This window comes from Cetorhinus maximus, unplaced genomic scaffold, assembly GCF_964194155.1.
Source record: "Cetorhinus maximus unplaced genomic scaffold, sCetMax3.hap1.1 HAP1_SCAFFOLD_567, whole genome shotgun sequence".
Taxonomy (NCBI): domain Eukaryota; kingdom Metazoa; phylum Chordata; class Chondrichthyes; order Lamniformes; family Cetorhinidae; genus Cetorhinus; species Cetorhinus maximus.
The window spans coordinates 208,800-230,196 of record NW_027596509.1 but is presented as its reverse complement, the minus strand read 5'-3'; the positions used below and the strand labels follow the sequence as shown (position 1 = coordinate 230,196).

General features: G+C 47.4%; 1 protein-coding gene across 2 annotated transcripts in view; it reads left to right on the top strand.

Moving 5' to 3' along the window:
* The first annotated feature begins 1,914 nt into the window (after positions 1-1,914).
* Positions 1,915-21,397, top strand: part of LOC144674143 (uncharacterized) — a 52,974-nt gene continuing 33,491 nt past the window's right edge. For both annotated transcript variants that reach the window (XM_078535636.1, XM_078535637.1), the window contains exons 1-7: positions 1,915-2,202; positions 5,375-5,572; positions 7,073-7,204; positions 9,347-9,482; positions 10,428-10,501; positions 12,750-12,869; positions 14,458-14,623. In XM_078535636.1, the coding sequence (XP_078391762.1) occupies positions 5,417-5,572; positions 7,073-7,204; positions 9,347-9,482; positions 10,428-10,501; positions 12,750-12,869; positions 14,458-14,623 (784 nt within the window). In that variant the 5' untranslated portion in view covers positions 1,915-2,202; positions 5,375-5,416. The remainder of the gene's footprint in view (positions 2,203-5,374; positions 5,573-7,072; positions 7,205-9,346; positions 9,483-10,427; positions 10,502-12,749; positions 12,870-14,457; positions 14,624-21,397) is intronic.

Sequence of the window (21,397 nt, the reverse complement as noted above, 5' to 3'; positions counted from 1 at the left end):
CCGGCCTCCCAGCACCCGCCTGCTACAGACTTAAGTTCATCCGAAATTCTGCTGCCCACATTCTAACTTACAACAAGTGCTGTTCTCTCCTCTGCTGACAGATCGACATTGGCTTGCGAACCACCAACGCCTCGATTTCAAAAAATTTTCATCTGCTTGTTCAAATCCATCTCCCAATCTCTGTAAAATCTCTGGGAGCTTTGCACGCCTCCAATTTTGGTGCCTTACATGCTCAAAATTTCCATCACCTCACCATTAGCTCCTGTCAGCCATCTAGGCCCGAGGATCTGAAACCCTGTCCTCACAGCCTCCTGCCTCTCTCTTAGTCCTTAAGATGCTCTTTAAAACCTACCTACAAGTTTAATATCCCTGCTGGACTAACCCTTCCATCTTCTTGACAATGGAGGAAATTATTGTGCTCAGAAGCAAAAAGACTAATGAACTTCATCTAGATCTGAGCAATTGGATTCTGCCCAATCTATTTCAATTTACTATTGTTTAGTTAATTAGTTAATAACTACTAATTGGATCATTAAGCTGTAGGCAGTTCCTTCAGTCAGGTTATTATTTGCCTTTTCCCAGGGAATGTGTTTAAATGCATTGTAGTTTTAATAATCTGTAATATTGCATATCTTTCTCTTGCACCAGCATCTCTTACATGCATCTCCACCAGTGAGGTGGTCTTAGATGATGTACAAGATTTCAGGGTATGTGAATAGGTCATATCGAAAGGTATAGCTAGAGGAATGGGGAAGGATGTTGGGATGAAGGGAATTTCAGAAACTCATGATGGAAAGATTTCCAGTTGACAGGGAGAACCCGCTGTAGAAGTAGGTGTTGAAATCTTGCTTTGGCCAGGACCCCAACTTCAACTGATGATCCGTCAGCGGTTCCAATATCACAAGGCTAATATTGGGGGGGGGGAGCAACCCGGATGAAGGGGTCCCTGGGGGGTGGGGGGGTTTAACGAGAATGTTTAATGGAGGTGGGCCTGACATTCCAGCATCGTTGACAATTGATCTTTTTGTTCATCACGTTGATTTGTCTCCTTGGTCGGTTCTGCAAAGGTCAAAAGGACATTGGATCCTTGTGAAGATGGAGGTCATGAAATTAGGGATGATGGTTTCAGTGTTAACGTACCCATGAGGTTATGAGTACGTCTTGTGGTGTAGTGCGTACCGTCCCTGCCTTTCAGCTAGAAGCTCTGGGTTCAAGTCCCACTCCAGGCCAAGGAAGGTGTGTCCCTAATGTGGCCAAGCGGGTTGAGCATCAACCTACAAATCCTAGCAACACACGCCAGTAGCAGGCAGTAAGAGTGGGAGAGATTCCTGGCCAGCCATGTGCTGGAAAGGACGTTGGAACCTCCACCACCACTACCCATAGCCCAGGCTTACAACATGCATGTAAAAGTGCGTGTTGCCACGGCAACTTGGACTCCCTGAGTGAACTGTAACACACCACTGTGACCATACTTCTCCATAAAGGCAGGTGCAGTTGCAAAAATGCTGAACTTGTGGAAAAATCTGAGACACATTTGAAACTAGGGCAAAGGTTTCAACTTGACACACCAATGAGATCGCCTGCTTATTCTAAAATAAACTCTCAGGCGGCTGTTTGTTTTTAGCATGTCTACACGCCAAGACTGCACTAATAGCAGTGGCTCTGTGGCACTGGATTGTCATGCCAACATTTACATTAATCCCATGTGAACATATAAACTCAGGGTAAGCTAATTATAGGTAATAAACCTGTGCCACTAGGGTGCCATGCCAACTGATAAACTGCACTGTGATTTGTTGCCAGTTATACACATTTCAATATCACTGCGACATCCTGTGCCAGCACCAATAAAACACACCCTGGGTTCCCTGCCACTTTGTCACATTGTCAGTGTGTCAGGATTTTAGAGTTTAGATTTCTTGTGTAAAGCCTCTCGGCTTGTGAACAGCTCGGTCAGTTTAGGAAGTTGAGCTCTGGGATCGGCACCCATTGGAAACAAGGTAGTTGTGACCGGCCAAGCTCATTGCCAAATGAAGCCTCTAGAAAGAGAAAGAGAAAAAAATGGAGAGAGAGAGAGAGAGAGGGGATGAATTCATTCCATTAGCCTCGGCCTGATTAAATCTTGGAGCATTGCTTTCGTTACTTGATGCGAGCTATTTTGGGGAGTTACTTTGACTTCATGCAGCAACTGTGCTTTTACAGGTGAGGAATTTCATGCGTGATGTATTTTATTCTGCTGCATGTTGCAATATACCAGGCACGGGGTTGCTGCTCAGTTTTAAACATTGGATGGCGTACATGATTGTCGGTCTTATTCGAATCCAGTTTGTACAACATCCCACTGAAGCTGAGAGGTATTCAGAGCGCTGATTTATAACTGGGCCCCGCAGCAGATGGTTTTGTTACATGTATTGGAGGATGTACTTTGACGATGCGGAGGACTGAGTGGGCTTCGCATTAACAGAATTACACGGGGCAGAATTTTCCCGTTGGCACATGGGGGCAGGCCCCGCACGCCCACGTGTAAAATGATGCGCGGTGACATCGGGCGAGCGTCCCAGCATCACCACGCGCCGTCGCGATATTTGGGAAGGTGGGCGCTCTAAGTTCGGACGCACGTCCGCCATCCATTAACAGGTCAGTTAAGGCCCTTGAGGCAGCAATTGATCGTGTGTCGGTGATAGTGGTTGCAATTACGCTCTCCACAATCTGGTGCTGGAAAAGGGGCGATGCAGTGGACGAGGAAGACATAAACGCAGTTGCTCCGGCTGCACACGATGAGTCCAGCAGTGAGTCCAAGGATGAGCGCGCACAGGGGAACACTGAGGGGGTAGACGCTGACCCAGGCATACTCCAGGGAGGCAGGGACACCCGGGAGGCTTTAATCCAAAGAACCCTCAGCTATCCCACCACAGATGGACCTTCAATGCATGTCAGGGCTGCAGGCTCCACACTCGATACCTGAGTGCTAAATCAGCCTGGATACTAACATTAACTAAGGCCCTTGTCAATAAAGCTCAATGTCAAACAACTCACTCATAACATCACAGGTTCCTGTTCACCTGCAGAAGTAAGGAATCACCCTGAGGCGTGGCGACATAGCAAAATTTATTGAGTGAACAAATATAACTTCATAAAGCAAAACAAAAACGGTGTTGGACATCCAACAAGTCTTCCACAAAGTACAAAGGGGCAACATAAAAGCACTAGTGAGAAACCCGTGGTGTGCCTAAGGTGCCTTATATTTACGCTTATGGGTGCTACGTCTAGACGCTGTCCCTTCGCTGGCACTGGCATCTGAGGCAGCCTGCTCACTGTGCTGCCCTGTTGGCCTCGATGACCTTGGCGGACGTCCTCTCACCCGTGGAGCCTGTGCTGGCCCCGCCTGGGAGGGAGCGGCCAGTTCCACAGCTGGCATCTCCCCAGTCGCCTCATCAGCTGCCACGGTCACTGGCAGAGGGGCAGAGGAGCCCTCACCACCGTGCCCTGGGACACAAGCTGAAGATCTAACTCCCACTGAGGTGCTGGGACCTGCACTGGTGCCAGCCTGGCTGAGATGGTGTGACGCTGGTGAGTGCATTTGCTCGGGGGCTTCAGGGGTGAGAGGTGGGCCCTCTGCCTCCTCCTCCTGGCCCTGCTCCGGTGATGCTGAAAGGAAGAACAAGGACATTTAATTAGTTACAGTGCAGACAATGTCCACTTGCTCCCCCAGATCATTCTGCGCTCATCCTTCCATAACCAATGGTCAACCCATGTTGCAAACTTCAATCACTGAGCATTCAGCAGTGCCATGGCTTCTGGAACACACATGGTGACCTGAGTGCTCACCAAACATACCTCCCCATGGAACCCCAGCCTCACCAACACCGATGGACCTGGGGGCATGGCGCCTCCCAAGATCCATGGCACTCATCGGAAAAACGAGGGGCACACTGCCCCGCTGCCCTACCCTCCGGCCTGGCCTGTCCCGATTGCCTATCCCCCGGCCTGTCCTGCCCCACTGGCCTACCCTCCGGCCTGGCCTGGCCTGTCCGGCTGACCTATTCTCTGGACTTGCGTCAAGAACATTGCCCCTCTGCTGAGCCCTGCTCCCAGCCATTGTGAGCAGCCTTTCCAAGGCTGCCAGGCCTTCAGTCGCCATGGGACCCGATGGTCTGAGTGTGCCCAATGCCGCCCGCCCACTCCCGCTGTGCGCAGGAGTCATGAACTACACTGAGCAGGCCTTAATAGGCCTGCCTGTGTAATATGGCGGTGCGGACCTGACTGTGGGTGGATTTTGGGTCCGCCCGACATGGGAAAAATTTTCCCCATGGAAACTACAAAACAGAACCAGCTCGTTAGGCCAGCCAGTCTCCGTTCATTTTCTATGTAAGAGTTGTCTTATCTGTTCCCCACTGCTGTTAAATTTATTCCCTTTTCCTCAACCACCTATCTGACCTGTGCTTAAATGGCAGTACACCGTGGGCTTCAGTCATCAACTCTGGTGGGTGTTGCTGGCTAAGCTGGCATTTATTGCCCATCCCTAATTGCCCTTGAGGAGGTGGTGGTGAGCTGCCTTCTTGAACCGCTGCAGTCCCTGTGGTGTAGGTACACCCACAGTGCTGTTAGGGAGGAAGTTCCAGGATTTTGACCCATAAATATCAGTGAAGGAACAGCGATGTATTTCCATTATGGGAACTTGCAGGTGGTGGTGTTCCCATGTACCTGCTGCCCTTGTCCATCTAGGTGGTAGTGGTTGAAAGGTGCTGTCGAAGGAGCGTTGATGAGTTGCTGCACTGCACCTTGTAGATGGTACACACGACTGCCACTGTGCATCGGTGATGGAGGGAGTGAATGTTTAAGGTGGAGGATGGGGTGCTGGTCAAGCAGGTTGCTTTGACCTGGAATGTGTCACGTTCTTGCCTGTTGTTGGGGCTTCACTCACCCAGGCAAGTGGAGAGTATTCCATCGCACTCCTGACTTGTGCTTTGTAGATGGTGGACAGGCTTTGGCGAGTCAGGAGGTGAGTTACTCACTGCAGAATTCCCAGCCTCTGACCTGTAGACACAGTATTTATATGACTGGTCCCGTTAAGCATGTTGATGGTGGGGGATTCAGTGATCTTACTGCCGTTGAGCACAAGGGGAGATGTTTGGGTTCTCTTATGTTGGAGATGGTCATTGCTTGGCACTTGTGTGATATGAGTGTTATTTGATTATCATATGCTCCAAACATCCAAAAATTACTTTTGAAACAGAATCAGTGTGATGTAAAGAAGTCTAGCACGTAGCACTACAAATGTCACAGTAATTGGTTTCCTCTGTTGGCTAAGATATCCTAACATAACCTAGCTATTGATATATAAGCTGAAACTTCTCTTCTGGTTCCCCTGCAGTTTCACCGTGCTATAATACGTCCTGTTGGTCTGACGGATGAGATGGTGTCAATAATTGCCTCTCACTATGTAGTCCCAGGGAAGCCTGGCTTCATCAACTACCTTAACTTTTACAATGACATTCTCGCCGGGATCAAAGCCATGGAGACAGATCACCCCGTTAGGCCACCAATTCCCTATGGCTACTGGCCACCTGAGGTATGTGTTCATTTTCCACTTAACAGTTGCCTCATCTGTCCCCCCTTTGCTATTAAATTTATTTCCTTTTCCTTCATCCGCCTCTCTGACCTATTCCAGACCTTAGAGCAGAGAAGGCTGAGGGGGCACCTGATAGAGGTATACAGAATTATGAGGGCCATAGATAGGGTAGGTAGAAAGAAACTTTTTCCCTCAGTGGAGGTTTCAGTAACCAGGAGGCACAGATTTAGGGTAAGGGGCAGGAGGTTTAGAGGGGATTTGAGGAAAAATGTTTTCACCCAGAGGGTGGTTGGAATCTGGAACACACTTGCCTGAGGGGGTGGTAGAGGCAGGAACCCTCACAACATTTAAGAAGTATTTAGATGAGAACTTGAAATGCCATAGCATACAGGGCTACGGGCCAAGGGTTGGGAAATGGGATTAGAATAGATAGGTGCTTGATGGCCGGCATGGACACGATGGGCCGAAGGGCCTGTTTCTGTGCTGTACAACTCTATGACCTTATGACTCTAAGCTGTGTGATGCTTTGAGTCACAGTGTCTTAATGATGAGGCAGAGCGGCAGCAGAGAAGTAAAGAAAGGAAAGCAATTCCTGCACTCCGAATCCCACGACCTCGTGGGACATCCTGTCCCATGTGCCCAAAGATCTGTGGGTCAAGAATCAGTCACATGAAGACCCATGGCAGGAAGACACAACCCTGAGTAGAGGTCATCCTCGAGCCAAGGGACAGCCAACCATGATGACGACATCTGGGTTTCGATGTCCGAATTTTGGTGTTTCTTTGCATTATGGTATTTGCGTTTTGGTGTTTGGGATTTGTTATTCAGGTTTTAGTGTTTGGGTTTTGCTAGATCTTTGGGTTTTCCTGTTTGGGTTTCCAGCCTTTGTTTCAACCATTCTTTGTATAAAAATTCAGATTTTCCTTTGATGTTTCCCATTTCTGTTCAGTTTTTTAAAAATAATAGCGGAGTAGTTTGCCCTCAAGATGTTTGCTGATTGCGACAGAGACAGGGCAAAGTTTGGTTGTGTCAGGTAGACGCCTCAGCAGTGAGGTCAGTGCCAGAAATTTGGGAAAAGAGGGCCTGGGATTGGGATCTAAAATTCTCCATGTGATAAAATCGACCTTCTTGTCATCTCCTAAAAAGATCTGGTAAAATGGAAGCGAGGCTTCGAGGTTTGTCAGAGTTAATCCAGTGTCATACCTGGTTCTGGAGCGCTTTATGGGATGTGTAGAATGGGTTTTAACCAGGTTCTTGCCTGATCTGGGGGTACTTGATGAGAGAGAACCATCTCCTCTACATCTTACCTTGTATTTGTTTAAAGGATGGTGCTGAAGGAGCGTTTACTCTGTAGCTAATTCATGCAATAGCTGTGATTACTTGAAAAATAAGAAAAACTTTAGACTACTCGAATAGTCACGATAAAACAAATCTCGAAAATATATTAACAATGGCAGCGACCGAAGACGGGAACTGATTAGGTTTGGGAAATATTTACAGATACCCAAATTGCCTTGGATTCTTGAGGTATTTGACAAAATCCGAAGAACTGTTTTCCTGAAGGGTATTCGGACTTCAGAGTTCTTCAAAGATTACGACAAACTGAGGACTGGGCTTATCACAGAGAGTCAGGTGAGCTAAAGCACTTTGTGCAACATAGGCCAAGGTGTCAACAACATAAGGAATGGGAGCGTTGGGGGGGGCTATTTACCCCTCGATCCGGCTGTGCCAGTCAATAAGATGGTGGATGATCTTCTATCTCAATTCCACTTCCCTGTCCGATCCCCACCTCTCATATTGAAAACTGGAGCGGTCCAGTCGATTGTGTAGAGGCTTCCCATGCAGAGGGCTACAGTATCAGTGACATTACTGGTGTGGGTCATAGGAAATGAACAGGTATGAGTGGCATTGACCACCATCAGTTGGAGAATGTGGTCCATCCCTCTTTCTCTCTTACCTCCTCTCCTGTCTTTGACTCGCTGTTTTTCATTATTTCTCCCCTATTTTTGCCTCTTGTTTCCCTTCCTTCCCTGTCAGGTGTGGGACGCCGGGCGGTGACAGAGTACAGAGCAGCCAGGGAGACAGATGGGAGAAAATGTGGGCAGAAAATGTGGCCTTTCCACATCCCTCTCCCCAATACACACACTGCAGCCCACAGCCATACTCCCACCCCGTGTGTTACTCCTCTACCTTCCTATGACCTTCTTCCCATCCACCCTCATTCCAAAAACTGGCCCTCCCTCCTGCTACCCTTGACCATTCACCCTAGAATAACCTGCTCAACTCTTGTATCATCAACTTTACACCCCCCCCGACTCTTCTCATCCATAATCCTCCATCTGCTGTCCACTCATTCCCAACGGATTTCCCCACTAAAGCCCCCTCAAGTTGACCCTCAACCTGTTTTCCCTCCTCTTCCCTACTCCCTTCCTTCCCGATTCAATGCCTCTGCAAATCCATCTGTTTCTTTTCACGTTGTAAGTTTTGTTTTTGGAAGTTGTCTCTCCACCATGAGCAGCAATAACAGTGATAGAGGCTGCGACTATAGCCAATAGTCCATCAGTTGTGCCATGTACTAAAAGCACAACTGCGTTAAAATCCAACTTTTGCGGTGGCAAATTTAGACATTTTTGAAGGGGAATTGAACGTTGATGCAAAGTTTAACTCCTAGCAGAGCCTTGGTGCATGCCCCCCTGTCAACTTGAAAAGAAAGGCTTGCATTTACATAGCGCTTTTCGCAATCATCGGGTGGGATTTTCCGGCCCCACCAGCTGCTGAGACCATCCGGTCCCACTGAAAGTCATTGGACTTTCACCTGGGCCACCAAATCTCCCGTGGTGGGTCCCACCACGACAAGGCCAGAAAATCCCAGTCATTGGACATCCCAAAACGCTTTGCAGCCAATGACGTTCTTCGGAAGTGCTGCAATGTAGGGAAATAGCAGCCAATTTGCACACAGCAAGCTCCCACAAAGAGCAACGTGATAATGACCAGATACTCTTGTTTCTTTGTGATGTTGACTGAGGGATAAACATTGGCCAGGTCGCTGGGGAGAACTCCCCTGCTCTTCTTTGAAAAAGTGCAATGGGATCTTCTGACATCCACTCAAACAGGCAGGTGGGGTCTTGGTTTGACATGTAATCGCAAAGACAGCACCTCCAACAGTGCAGCACTCCCTCAGTAGTATCGCACTAGAATGTCAGCCTTGATTTTTGTCCAAGAGAAGGGCTTGAACCTAGACCTTGTGACTTAAAGGCAAGAGTGTTACCAACTGAACCATAGCTGACCTGCCTTTGGAGGATGTTCTAGGTGCTTTTTCCGGCATTTTGAAGTGCATTGCGATTCAGCATTTCGAAATCCTGATTAATTTATTCTGAAATAAAATAATTTATTCTGAATGCATATTTGTATGTGATAAATATTAATGTAAAGCAGTTGCTATGAGCCACAATTGTCTCTTGATTTTTGTATCCCTCAAAGTGTAATACTCAATGGCATCTTTTGGTATGTTTATATATGTCAATGAGAGAATAACAGAAAGAACGATAGTCAATTGGCTTGCATCAGAAAATATAGATACAAATGTAAATAATAGAGTATTTCTCATGTAAAACCTATTTTTTGTAAAAAAAAGTGGAGAGCCTAGTGGATAATTCAGATGGAAGCACTGGTAACAGTCGCTATTCCAACCATACATGTAATGGAAACCAAAATGGTTGCAGCCTTTACCACAGGGACATAATTGTGTGATTTATTATTCATCCTTTTCCACAGTTTAGGCGAGGTTTGTACCTGACTTGTGGAAAGGAAGGCACCTTAACAGAGCAAGACATCCAGACACTCCTCAAATGCTTTGGCACAGGAGATGGCAAAGTTCGTTATCATGATTTCTGCAATGTGATGGAACACGGTGAGCGGGGCTTCTCCAGTATCGGCGAGTTTACCTTCTAAATTTTCTTTCAGAAGAAGGGACCGACATGTTGGCGTTTTCCTGCTTTGCTATCTCAGTCGAGGCCCTGTAGCCTTGGCGTGAACCCTGCCCTGTACCCCCCCCAGCCCATCGTAAGACAATCCGCGCAGTCACATGATCACCTGCGGCCAAACGACAGCAAAGGAAGAGATAACCGGAACGGCCATTTTGACCTTCTTAGCCAATCAGGACGCTAGAAAGCGTCTCCGAATTGGAAAAGTTACATGATCATACCGCCTAAATGGGATAATGGTGTACACCCATTTTTTTATAAGATAGATGGATGAAATTTGGACAGGATTTTTAACCTCCAGTACTGGGCCATCGGGAAGAAAAATAAGTGCACCTCAACCCAAGCAGCACAAAGTGGCCTTGATCTAACTGAGACTTAATATTCTCTCCCAATAGGTCATGTTAAAGATTGGGGAAGGAGTAGGAGCACTGAGGGTGCAGATTCTGTTGCTTAGGGGAGAAAGCTTGTTCGTTTTCTGTACATCTTTGTGTGTTTAGGCTCCCAATCCACCCCACCCTACCCCACACATTCCCCCCCCTACCCCACACACCCCCGCCGACCCATCCCACCCCTGAGCCTCCTCATTTGTTGGCTGGTACTCACCTCCACACTTTGTCAAGTGCCTTCAGCTGTTCTGATATAGGCACTTTATAAATATAAAAAGACATTTTACAGATAGTTAAAGGACTGAAGATAGTTAAAGGACTAGATAATGTTGGAGATGTTACTTATTGTGAATACAATAGCAGCCAAACAAAGATCTTTTTAACAGGTCAACAAGGTCCTTTTGGAGTTAAATGTAGCTGAATGTGTTTTTTTGCATCGGTATGCAGTACTGACGAGATTCTATCCCAAAACCTTTCTTTTCTCAGCATATAATGTCCCTCACCTGGACAAATATCCCACGGCGGAGGTGTGCAGGCCACCAAGAGGAACTCTGTTCCAGGTGAGCTTTCAAATGTTAAGAAGTCATTCTCAGCTCTCGAGTGAAGTCTAGTCAGTTCCGTACAGAGATGGCATGGTTGCTGTCAGAACCAGGATGTACATCACATAGGCAGACCGTGAAGTTAAAGTGGGCTGAATGGCCTCCGTCTGTCCAATTATGACTCTATGGGTTGAATTTTGCCGGTGGGTCACGGGCCCTTTAAGAAGCGGCTTGCAGGGACCACCATCCCGCTATTGGCAGTGGCCTGCCTCATAAAGATACCAGCTTAATCACAGGGAGAAGGAGAGGGCGCCTCTATGTTGAGGCATCCTCGAAGGGCCGGGGTCAGGTAGACAAGCAGGCCCTGGCGTTCGGAGGGGTGAACCCTCCAGGGGGCAGCCATTGTTATCGGTGTGCCCCTTCAGTGGGACATGAAGACTCCGGGAAGGAAAGACCCCCAGCCCCCAACTTCCATGGGAGGCTATCTCAATGTACCTGGTGGTCTCCCCAGGTGGCCTGAGACAATGACAGCAGCAACATCCCAGCCAATGTTGGTACAACAGCCATTAAAAGGTCCGTTAGTTGGATTAATTGGTTTCGGTCAGTGGGTGGTTCAGTTGCTGCCTATTCTGCCTTTGAATAAACCCGGGCAGCGGGTAGATGTCAGGTTCCCTCCTGACACTTTACTCTGCCATTTTACCACCCACCCCCATCACCTCCTGCCTCTAGCCTGTTTCCAATTGGCTAATTCAATCCTAGTCCATGATTCTATAAGGCTTTTTTTTTTTGAAAACAGCAAGGAATCCTTGGCTTTACAAGTAGAGATGTAGGTTTGTGTTATGTAGCATGGGAAGGAAGAGTTGCGGATTAGTTAATTGATACTTTAGTATCGCTAGTTATAGACCTTGACAGACACGTGTCTTGTCCCTGTGGTACTTGGAGGGAGCTTCCTGTTTAAAATAGTTGAAGACAATGCCTCCAGTTACAGATCTTTCCTTTTAGAAGCTTTGTCTAGAGAAGACATTCAAATAGGCTTCACGTTAAATCTCAATGTGGCCCCCCTTTTAGAAAAACATCAATACTGTCAGTCACCTGAATTAATATTCACTGGAGGTTGCGTGTCAGCCGAAAAGTGAACGTGATAGAATCATAGACCCTGATATTTACAGGTGAGCTGGGGAGGGGTCAGGAGAGGGGAAGCCAGAAGCTGAATTTAATGGCAGATCCTCTTTTAAATTTTTTGTCTCTATTTCCCGGCCGGCAGCCGGTCAGATTGAGAGGCTGATTGTTTGTTGGGTGGGATGGCCTGTGGTAGAAGGCCACTGCCAGGGGACAGAGAGGAGGGACGGACAGATCATGGGTTAGATGGTAGACCAGATTTGGGGCGTGGAGAAAAGAACTGGAGGGGTCAGGGCCTAGAATAAGGAAGCAGGTTTGCTTGGGCGGGGTGGGGGGGGAAGCAGGGAGGAAGCATTTCTGCTCCTCTTGGCCCACAAGCAGTGCTGTAAAGGTACTTAGCTGATGGGTCTAACCCTTTTTGCCTCCCCTCAGCTGCCAAGTTTCTCGATCCACAGCCTGAATGCCTAAAAGTAAAACTGTGGTAAAATTCACATTGACGGACTCACCTCTGGAGAGCCTCTGGCTGGTTTCCCTTTCCTAAACCTACCTCCATTAAATCCATGTTAAAACTCCCCCCCATGGAATCATATGCTATCGAAGGAGGCCATTCTGCCTAGCATGCCTGTGCCAGCTCTCTCCCCACAGCTTTACAGCAGATATTTTCTTTTCAATCACATATCCGGTTCCCTTTTGAAAGTTACTGTTGAATCCGCTTCCACTGCCCTTTCAGGCAGCGCATTCCCGATCACAACAACTCACTGAATGGAAAACGTTCTTCTCTTTCCCTGGCCATTTTGCCAATTATTTTAAACCTGCATCCCCTGGATACTGGCCCTCACTATCTCACTATCTACTCTAGCAAACCCCGTGACAAATTTGAAATCTCCCCTGGACCCTCTCTGCTCTAGGGAGAACAACCCCCAGCTCCTCTAGTCTCTCCAGAAAACAGAAACTCCCTCATCCCTGGAACCATTTTAGTTAATCTCCTCTGCTGTCTCTTCAAGGCCTTGGTGTCCTTTCTAAAGCCTGGTGCCCGGAATTAGACACCAGAATTTGGCTGAGGCCCAACCAGTGATTTATAAAGATTTAACATCAAGGGGATCTCGCTCTTGAGGTTGACTAACATTGTTTTGTTTCCCTTCTCCCTTAGCTTGGGGCAGAGCTAACAGATTTAGAAGAGAAACGTGTGAACACAGTGCTCAGAGAGCTTGCCCAGCAAGTGGAGAAGAGGCAACTGTTGGTGAATCCATTCTTCAAAGATTTTGATGAGGTGAGGATATATTACTTTGTTTGGAAAGGCTTCCAGTTCTCTCAAAGTTATGGGCTTCCCTATAGCGACTGGCTGAGATTCCATATCTGCAGTATCAATGCTCTCATTATATCAGATTTCCCCAATCACCCGTTAACCTCCTCATCCCCAGGCAATATAACAAATTCTCAGCATTGCTTCATTTCATGCATCCTCCTGGGGAATCATTACTGAACTTTCTCCAAGGCAATAAACCCTTCCTAACTGTAGGTTAGATTTCCAACAATTCATACTCAATGGGCAGAAAGTCAAGAATGTTCCAGATGAGCTCTGGCCAGCACTTGACGTCACCATCACCATCTTAACCATGGTCCCAAAGGACCATAGGCAGCTCTCTCCGTTAGAGAGAGACAATTTTAACACTTCGCAGCTCAAGGGGCATCACTCCGCAAGTTCAGGGCAAGGCAAGGAGACAGGGCCTCTGTAAAATACCACAGCCAGTCCGGGGATTGAAGCCGCACTTGTTGGCATCATTCTGCATCACATGCTAGCCATCTAGTCAACTGAGCTAACCGACCCCTCTGCTCTTGTTATAACTTGCTTTTATATCCTGTACACTTGTGATGAAATAGTATTTTTGGTCACTTTGGTGCCTATGAACTAGCTTCTGACTTGTGTACCTAAATCCATTTGTTTGTCTACTCCCCCTCTGCTTCACACTGGATTCCCATTTCTTCCTTTTGAAATCCATACTGGCCACTTCTAAACATTTCCTCTTTATGTAGCCACGTGGTCATTTAATCCTAAGTGTCTGAAACTTTCCCTACTACAGATGTTAAGCTAACTGGTCTGTAATTATCCAGATTAGCTCACCCTCCCTTTCGAACAATGGTTACAATATTGGCCTTTCTCCAGAAACATAGGCCTGGAATTTGACTTACCTGTCCCGCTGGGAGCAGCAGAGGGGAAAGGAATAGGGTGCGGGTCTGGGGAGAGTCGGAAAGACATGGGGAACCGGGCATTGGAAAGGGAATTGGGGGGGGAGTATTGGAGTGGGGTGTGCGGAGGTGATTGGAAGGTCAAGTGGTGCCAGTTGGAAGGGATTGCTCAGGCAAGCATACTGGATCCAGATGGCAGGTGTAAACCCACTTACATCCTGGATCCCCAAGTTCTCGGTGGGATGTCATGGTTGGGAAACCTGGTCAACAATAGCTAAAGTATGACAATGGAGCTCGCAGCCTGATTACCATATTTAAAGCCGCAGGCCACCTCCTTGGATCGGATTATAAAGAAAAACCAGTAAAACTTGGGGAATGGCTGGCACCAGTCCGAATTGGAGATCCATATGAAGGCATACAGGACCAGTTCAGACCAGTAACCAGCCAATTAACTGGCTTTTCCTTCTGGCCTCCCTTGCAACTTGCAGCCTCAGCTAATGCTGTACGTGAGCAGGTTGGATAGGCGGGTTTAGGTCGGGAATATGATCTTTAAGATTTTAAGTGCACTCACACACCAACCTGACCCAAACAGTTCAACACCACCCACCCACCCCCCCAACTCACTCAAAAGGGTCTCGCTAATTAATATGTGGGTGTGTTCAATTAAACAGAAAGTTGCGTACAGGAGACTCCTGACTAAGTCACAGTTTGAGAGGGGATTGGATTACCTGGGGTTCACCATCCTGCCAACAGACTTCAAGCTACTCTGCAAGAAATTTGAGGATCCAGTGACTGGACAAATAAATTATGTGGCGTTTAGCCAGGCTATTGACAAAGGTAGGAGAGTCTCCATTTGATTCCTGTATTCCGCTGCTTAACAAGGGTCTCGAGGAAAGCAGGTTGCGAAAACAAGTGCTTCCCAAACTTTTCCCCAATGTAACTTTTCTATCTTCGTATGACGCCCCCCAGAGTGAAGATTGGGTGGAGCAGGGTAGAGTTGTTGAGCGGGGAGAGGAGGAGGGGGGCTAAAGAGTTGTTGGGCGGAGGGGGGAGAGGAGGTATTTGTTGAGCGGTGGGGGGGAGGTGGTGGGTGGTGTGGAAGCTGCGGGCACAAAAAAAAAAGGCAAAGATCTACCTTTTCACAGGCTGTGGTAGCAGCTAGGGTTGCCAACCCTCCAGGACTGATCTGGAGTCTCCAGGAATTGAGGATCAATCTCCAGGACAGTGCTGTGTGCAACCCTGGAGAAAAATTATCAGGACGTTAAAAAAGAATGCGGTTTTTTGGTCATTTTCTTTGAAAATTTCTCTTTACCAGATATTAAAAATACTGAAAATGGGGGAAAATGACTGTTTGGCTGACAGTCAAGCACCATCCAATTGGGTAATGAGTCTTATTGCTTTCCAATTGGTGTAGGAAGGCAGTGCGTCACAAGGATGGATGTGTTGGCTGACTAATGGCTGGAGTGCGGGGGCAGGTGATGGGATGAAACCTCCAGGAATAAATTTAGTCACAGTTGGCAACCCTAGCAGCAGCAATCAGGCCTCAGAGAGCAGGTCATCTGAGCCATGCCCAGCGACAGAAAAAAACCACCAGCATTTACAGGGGCCTCTCACATCTCTCAAAACTTGGTCTGACCTCCATGGCCGCCATTCCTGTCTCAGAGCTCCCAACGCCAGGACCTCATCCTGTGACTCCCCAACTTGGGAGGCCACGATCCACAGTTTGGGAACCGCTGTGCTGAAGCAGGTTTCGCTGGCATTATTTTCAGGTGGATTAGCAGCTTAAAGAACTTGTATGTCGAGGCTTTCCTTGCCCCGCCCCTCACCCACCCACCCCCCCCCATCCCTCCCACCCCCAACCCCCCACCCCCACCACCTTCTGTATGGATGGTCCTGTGTCCTCCAAGGTCACTCCTTAGCCTGAACATCAGGAGGGTGACCCCCCCACCCACCCTCGCGAGGCCTCTGAAAGCGCCAATGTTGCTTCTAGAAACTTCCAGGGTGACCTCTTCCAATTAGTAAAAAAAATAGATTCACACTTTAACCTCCATGGGCAGGGTTTTCCGCGTGGCGTGCGGGAATGCGAAATAGCGCGCGATGGTGTTGGGCGGGCGTCCTGACGCCATCGCGTGACATTTCGGTCAGCGGGTGCACGCGAGAGCCGACAATTAAGAGGCCCCTTAAGGCCATTGGTCAATTAATTAACACGTATTCTTCTGCCCACCTAACGTTGTGGTTGGCGGGCGGGTGAATCAGCCAGGCGGCCTTTGGGGTTTTTTTTAGGGAACCTCAGCCACGGGCAGGATGAGTTGAATGAATTTAAAAATAAATCAAAGTGTTTTGACCTAATTGTCGTTATGTTTCTGTCCGTGCGAGCGAGTCCTACGCGGGGACATTTTTTTTTCCAATTTTCAAAAGCTTTCATTTTGATTTTAAAATTCTTCAGCCCCCTCCCCTGCCTTCAGGGATCTTTCTGTGCGCGTTCCCCCCTGCACACACACGCACAGACTTCTGCGCTCGCCCTCCTCCTCCTCCTCCCCCCACCCCCAGCAGCGCTGAGCTTCTCAGCCTGCCTTTCGTGCTGACCGGCCGTCGATTGGCCAGCCAGGTGTCATCACGGCTGGGGGGGCCAGGGGCGGTGGGCCCTTTTCCCGCCACTCCCGGGCCCGCCCAACCACCCGAAAATCCTGCCCCCCCCCTCCCCGTGTCTCACAAAAGCCACCCAAGCTGTGCAGGGGATTCCACCGGACGGTGTGTATCTGTCACTCATCACTGTTCTGATGGTTAAGAATGGGAAATGCTGTTCTTTCCTGTTATACCATTTACCTGAGAGATACAGGCTCTTGTAACTTAAACATCTGGCTGCCAGAAATCTCAGATAATCACTAATAAATCCAATGAGGCATTCAGGAGAAACTTCTTCACCCAGAGAGAGTGGTTAGAGTGTGTGGAACTCGCTGCCACAGGGAGTAGTTGAGGTGAATAACCTGGGTGCATTTAAGGGGGAGCTCAATGAGGGAGAAAGGGATAGGCAGATATACTGATAGGGTGAGATGGAGGAGAGAGGAGGGAGCTTTTGAGCAGCATAAACACTGGCATAGGCTCATTGGCTGAATGACCTGTTTCTGGGCTATAAATTCGTAATTTTATGTAAAGGTTGGAGTTTTATTTCTTGACCTCTGTCCCTCCTACTTGTGTTTTATTGATCTTAGTTTTGTGGATCACTGGTATGCTATCCAGGCGTGTGACCTCTCTTTACTGGTTGTCGCCAGCCAATGCGGCAGATTGCACTATGGAACTGGCTGATGGATTCATATTCTTGGTCCTTCAACACCACCTACACATTTGGTTTTGTGAGGTTGAATGGCCTCCGACCGCACCAAGGTCTCATTTGTATATTTAGTCTGGGATGGAGGAACATTGGACTAGGAGTAGGCCATTCAGCCCCTCGAGCCTGTTCTTCCAGTAGGGCTGCCAACCCGCTAGGATTGGCCTGGAGATTCCAGGAATTGAAGATCAACCTCCAGGACACTGCTGTGTGCAACCCTGGAGAAAAATCATCGGGACATTAAAAAAATAGTTAAAACAATTTTTTTTTGAACATTTCTCTTTACCAGATATGAAAATATTGAAAATGGCAAAAAAAAAAAGGGCTGTTTGGCTGACAGTCAAGCATCATCCAATTGGGTAATAAGTCTTTTTGTTTTCCAGTTGGCGTAGGAGGGCAGTGAATCACAAGGATGGATGTGTTGGCCGACTAATGGCTGCAGCGTGGGGGCAGGTCATGTGATGAAACCTCCAGGAATACATTTAATCACAGTGTCGCAACCCTGTCTTCCAATCAAGACAGGAGGGCGATGTTGAGACTACGATCAGATCAGCCATGATCTTATCGAATGGTGGAGCAGGCTCGAGGGGCTGAATGGCCTACTCCTGCTCCTATGTTTCTATGTTCCAATCAGTTAGATCTGTACCTCATCTCTATTTACCCACCTTTTCTTGATATCCCTTAATACCCTTAGCTATCTATCAAAACTATCAACCTCAATCTCAAAATCTCAATCCACAGCCATTTGGGGTAAGGAGTTCCAGATTTCCATGAACCTTTGTGTGAAAAGTTCTTCCTGATTTCTCTCCTAAATTGTCAAGCTCCTATCCTAAGATTATTACACGGAATCACATAGAATACACCAAAGAAACAGGCCATTCAGCCCAGCCAGTTCATGCTAGCATTCATGCTCCACTTAATACTCCACCATCTTCCTCATCCAATTCTATAAGCATAACCTTCATCTTTTCCCTTCTCACTCAAATGCTTATCTAGCCTCCATTTAAAAGCATCTACACTATTCTCTTCAGCCATCCCTGTGGTAGTGAGTTCTGCCCTTCTCAATCCTCTTTAGGTAGAGGAGTTTCTATTTGGTTTCTTGGTGACCATCTTATATTAATGGACTCTACTTTTGCTCTTCCCCATGATAAGAGACTCACTCCCTGTCCCTATTCCATTACAACATTTCATAATTTTATAGACCTCGATTAGGTCACCACCTCCTCTGAAGCTAAAAGAGACCTAGACTGTTCTGCCTGGTATCATCCCTGTAGATGAATTTTTAGCACCTTCTCCAGTGTTGGCAATCAGAACTGTACATTGCACTCAAAGCATGGTATGTGGGTGGATAGAAAGAATATTTTTGTAAGGTTACGTATAGTCTAGTGGGAGAAGGCTTGTGTGGAACATAAAACACATCACTGACCAGTTGATCTATTTCTGTGCTGTAAAATTCTATGTAACATAGTCTTCTCTCCTCTTTCTTATCATCCCAGGGTTGGTGCAAACACGAGGAAAACTAGGCAGTCACCCAGAGCGGTAAAAATTGTGGTGGGGGTAGGGGGGGTGGGATTTAGGAGGCCACAAAAAACTGAATGAGCTTGGGGTAGATTCAAATATTTAGCCATGATCTGGTTGAATGGTGGAGCTGACTCGAGGGGCTGAATGGCCTACTCCTGCTCTTAATTCTTATGTCCCTAAATATTCATGAAAATATTCATGAAACGACTTAAGTAAAGAAACAGGCTTTGGCAGTGGGAGTGAAAGGACGAGAATCGACTCATATCTGTCCACATATGCTGACACACATCCAGATTTCCATGTATTTACATTGCATTCTTTCCCGGAATTTCATATTATATTCATCATTCTGTGACAGTTTTCCAAATTTGTACATCTACATGACTATTCCAAAACTGCAAGGATTGGGGAGACGGTGGTGTAGCGGTAACGTCACTATATTAGCAATCTAGTGGCCTAGGTGAATACTCTAGGGATGTGGGTTCAAATCCCAGGGCAGCATCTTAAATTTGACTAATAAACCTGGAATTGAAAACTAGCCTCAGTAATGGTGATCATGAAACGATCATCAATTGTTGGAAAAACCCATTTGGTTCACTAATGCCCTTTAGGGAAGGAAATCTGCCATCCTTAAGTGGCCTGGCCTACATGTGACTCCAGACCCACAGCAGTGGTTGCTTAACTGCCCTCTGAAATGGCCTAGCAAGCTGCTCAGTTCAAGGACCATTAGGGATGGACAACAAATGCTGGTCTTGCCAATGATGCCCCCATCTCATGAAAGAATGTAATTTAATCTAGCCCGCTCTATCGTAATGATAATAAATTGTGCACGAGATCATTTGTTAACTGTTGCAAGGAGAGCAGTATTACATCATGTGAGTCGTATTACACATTATAATGTGCATCCCTTCCAGTACATATCCTGTGAAGAGTGTAGAACAATGAGAATGTACAATCAGTATCATCATAATCTCCTTCTTCATTTAAAACAAATCTGTAATTATAAATGCAGAACTTTTATTCAGACTAATGCACGATATTCATTTTCAAATGTTAGTTGTGGGTGGCAGGGGTAGGAGGGTGTGGGGGCTGAGTGGTGAGCAAGGCCTAGGGCACCTAATATTCCTGCACCAGCCCTGTGCCCTCTTTTTTTTCTCTCCCTGTTTTACTCTCTCTTCCTTGCCTCTCGAGAATCTGGATGTGCAGGAAACTCCCCTGTCCATTAGTGAGAGTGTCAGCGGTGTGGGAATGCCAAGGATTCCTGATACAATCCACCCATGTGGGAGACTGTGTACCTGGTAATGTACAGTTTGTGCGGTTAGCTTTGGAGCTTCACACCGACTTCAAGAGCTCTTGAACGAAGCAGGATCAAAATTCAGATATAAAACAGTTTACACCAGGATTTGTCTATAATTCGAGAGAGGCTTCACAATGAAGCCTTGCAGTACCGGATTTTTGCCTCTAGAGTGTCTCAGTGAGCAGTAATTCAGCAGGCCGCCATGCAACAGCTCTGGTAGAATTTCGATTGACTGTCACAATAACTGGGCCTTACATGAGGATGGGAAATGGGGCAGTGTTTGTGATCAGGCAATAGCTAGGCAATGTCCCCAATCAATAATGTGCATATCCTACTTGGTTTGGTGAGGTTAACCTTATTTACATGATGGGCCATACACCAGGGGCCTGGCGTTGGGAGGTTGGGCAGGGGGAAAGGGGGAAGAAAATCGCCTGTAAGCAGTTTATTGAGGGTAAATTTAAAGGGATGCAGCCACCTAAAGGTGCTTGACTATACTCATTGGAGTTTAGAACAGTGAGAGGTGTTCTTATTGAAACATATAAGACTCTGAGGGAGCTTGACAGGGTATAGATGCTGAGAGAGTGCTGAGGGGGAATCCAGAACTAGGGGTCTTAGTTTCAGAATTAGGGGTCTCTCATTTAAGACAGAGATGAGGAGGAATTTCTTCTCTCAGAGGGTCAATAGTCTCGGGAATTCTTTTCCACAGAGAGCGGTGGAGGCTGGGTTATATATATTCAAGACTGAGTTAGACAGGTTTTTGAATGACAAGGGAGTCAAGGGTTATCGGGGACAGGCAAGATCGTGGAGTTGAGATCATAATCAGATTAGCCATGATCTGATTGAATGGCATAGCAGGCTCAATGGGCTGAATGTGCTACTCCTGCTCCTACTTGGCATGGTCTTATGACAACACATGTTTATATCCTTTTTCAAACGTGTTTATCGCACCTCTGTGTCTTTCTGGGGACAAAATCGGCTGCCAAAACTCAGCAGCCAACACAGTAAATGCAGAGCGGGTGGGGTGACACGGTCCCTGGACCCCAGTTTGGGAGCCGCTGAGGTGGGAGTGGTTCAGCACAGGTTGGTAACCGGGAGAGGGCCTCTGTTCATTCACCCACTCCTCAGGATGGCATTCCAGCAGACTTGGCAGGAGGGGAATGCAGTGAACTTGAGGCAAAGCTACTGCCACTACTGCTGGCAGTGCCACCCTGGGGTGCATGGGTAGCTGCAGTTGCCCTTAAGGTGGTACACTGCCCCCTCTGAGCCGCTCTTGCTGACTCAGACTCTCTGCAGGTAGAGTTCCTGGTGGTCTCTGTGCCCGTAAATGGGAATGTGTGAGTACTGTGGGGTGGGTACATTGTGTCATTGTCCAGCTCAAGTGCCCTTCCTCTTCTACCTCCATAAAGGGCACCTCCATAGGACAACCCATTGTACCAATAAAGTGGGCATTCTGGAAAAGGGGATG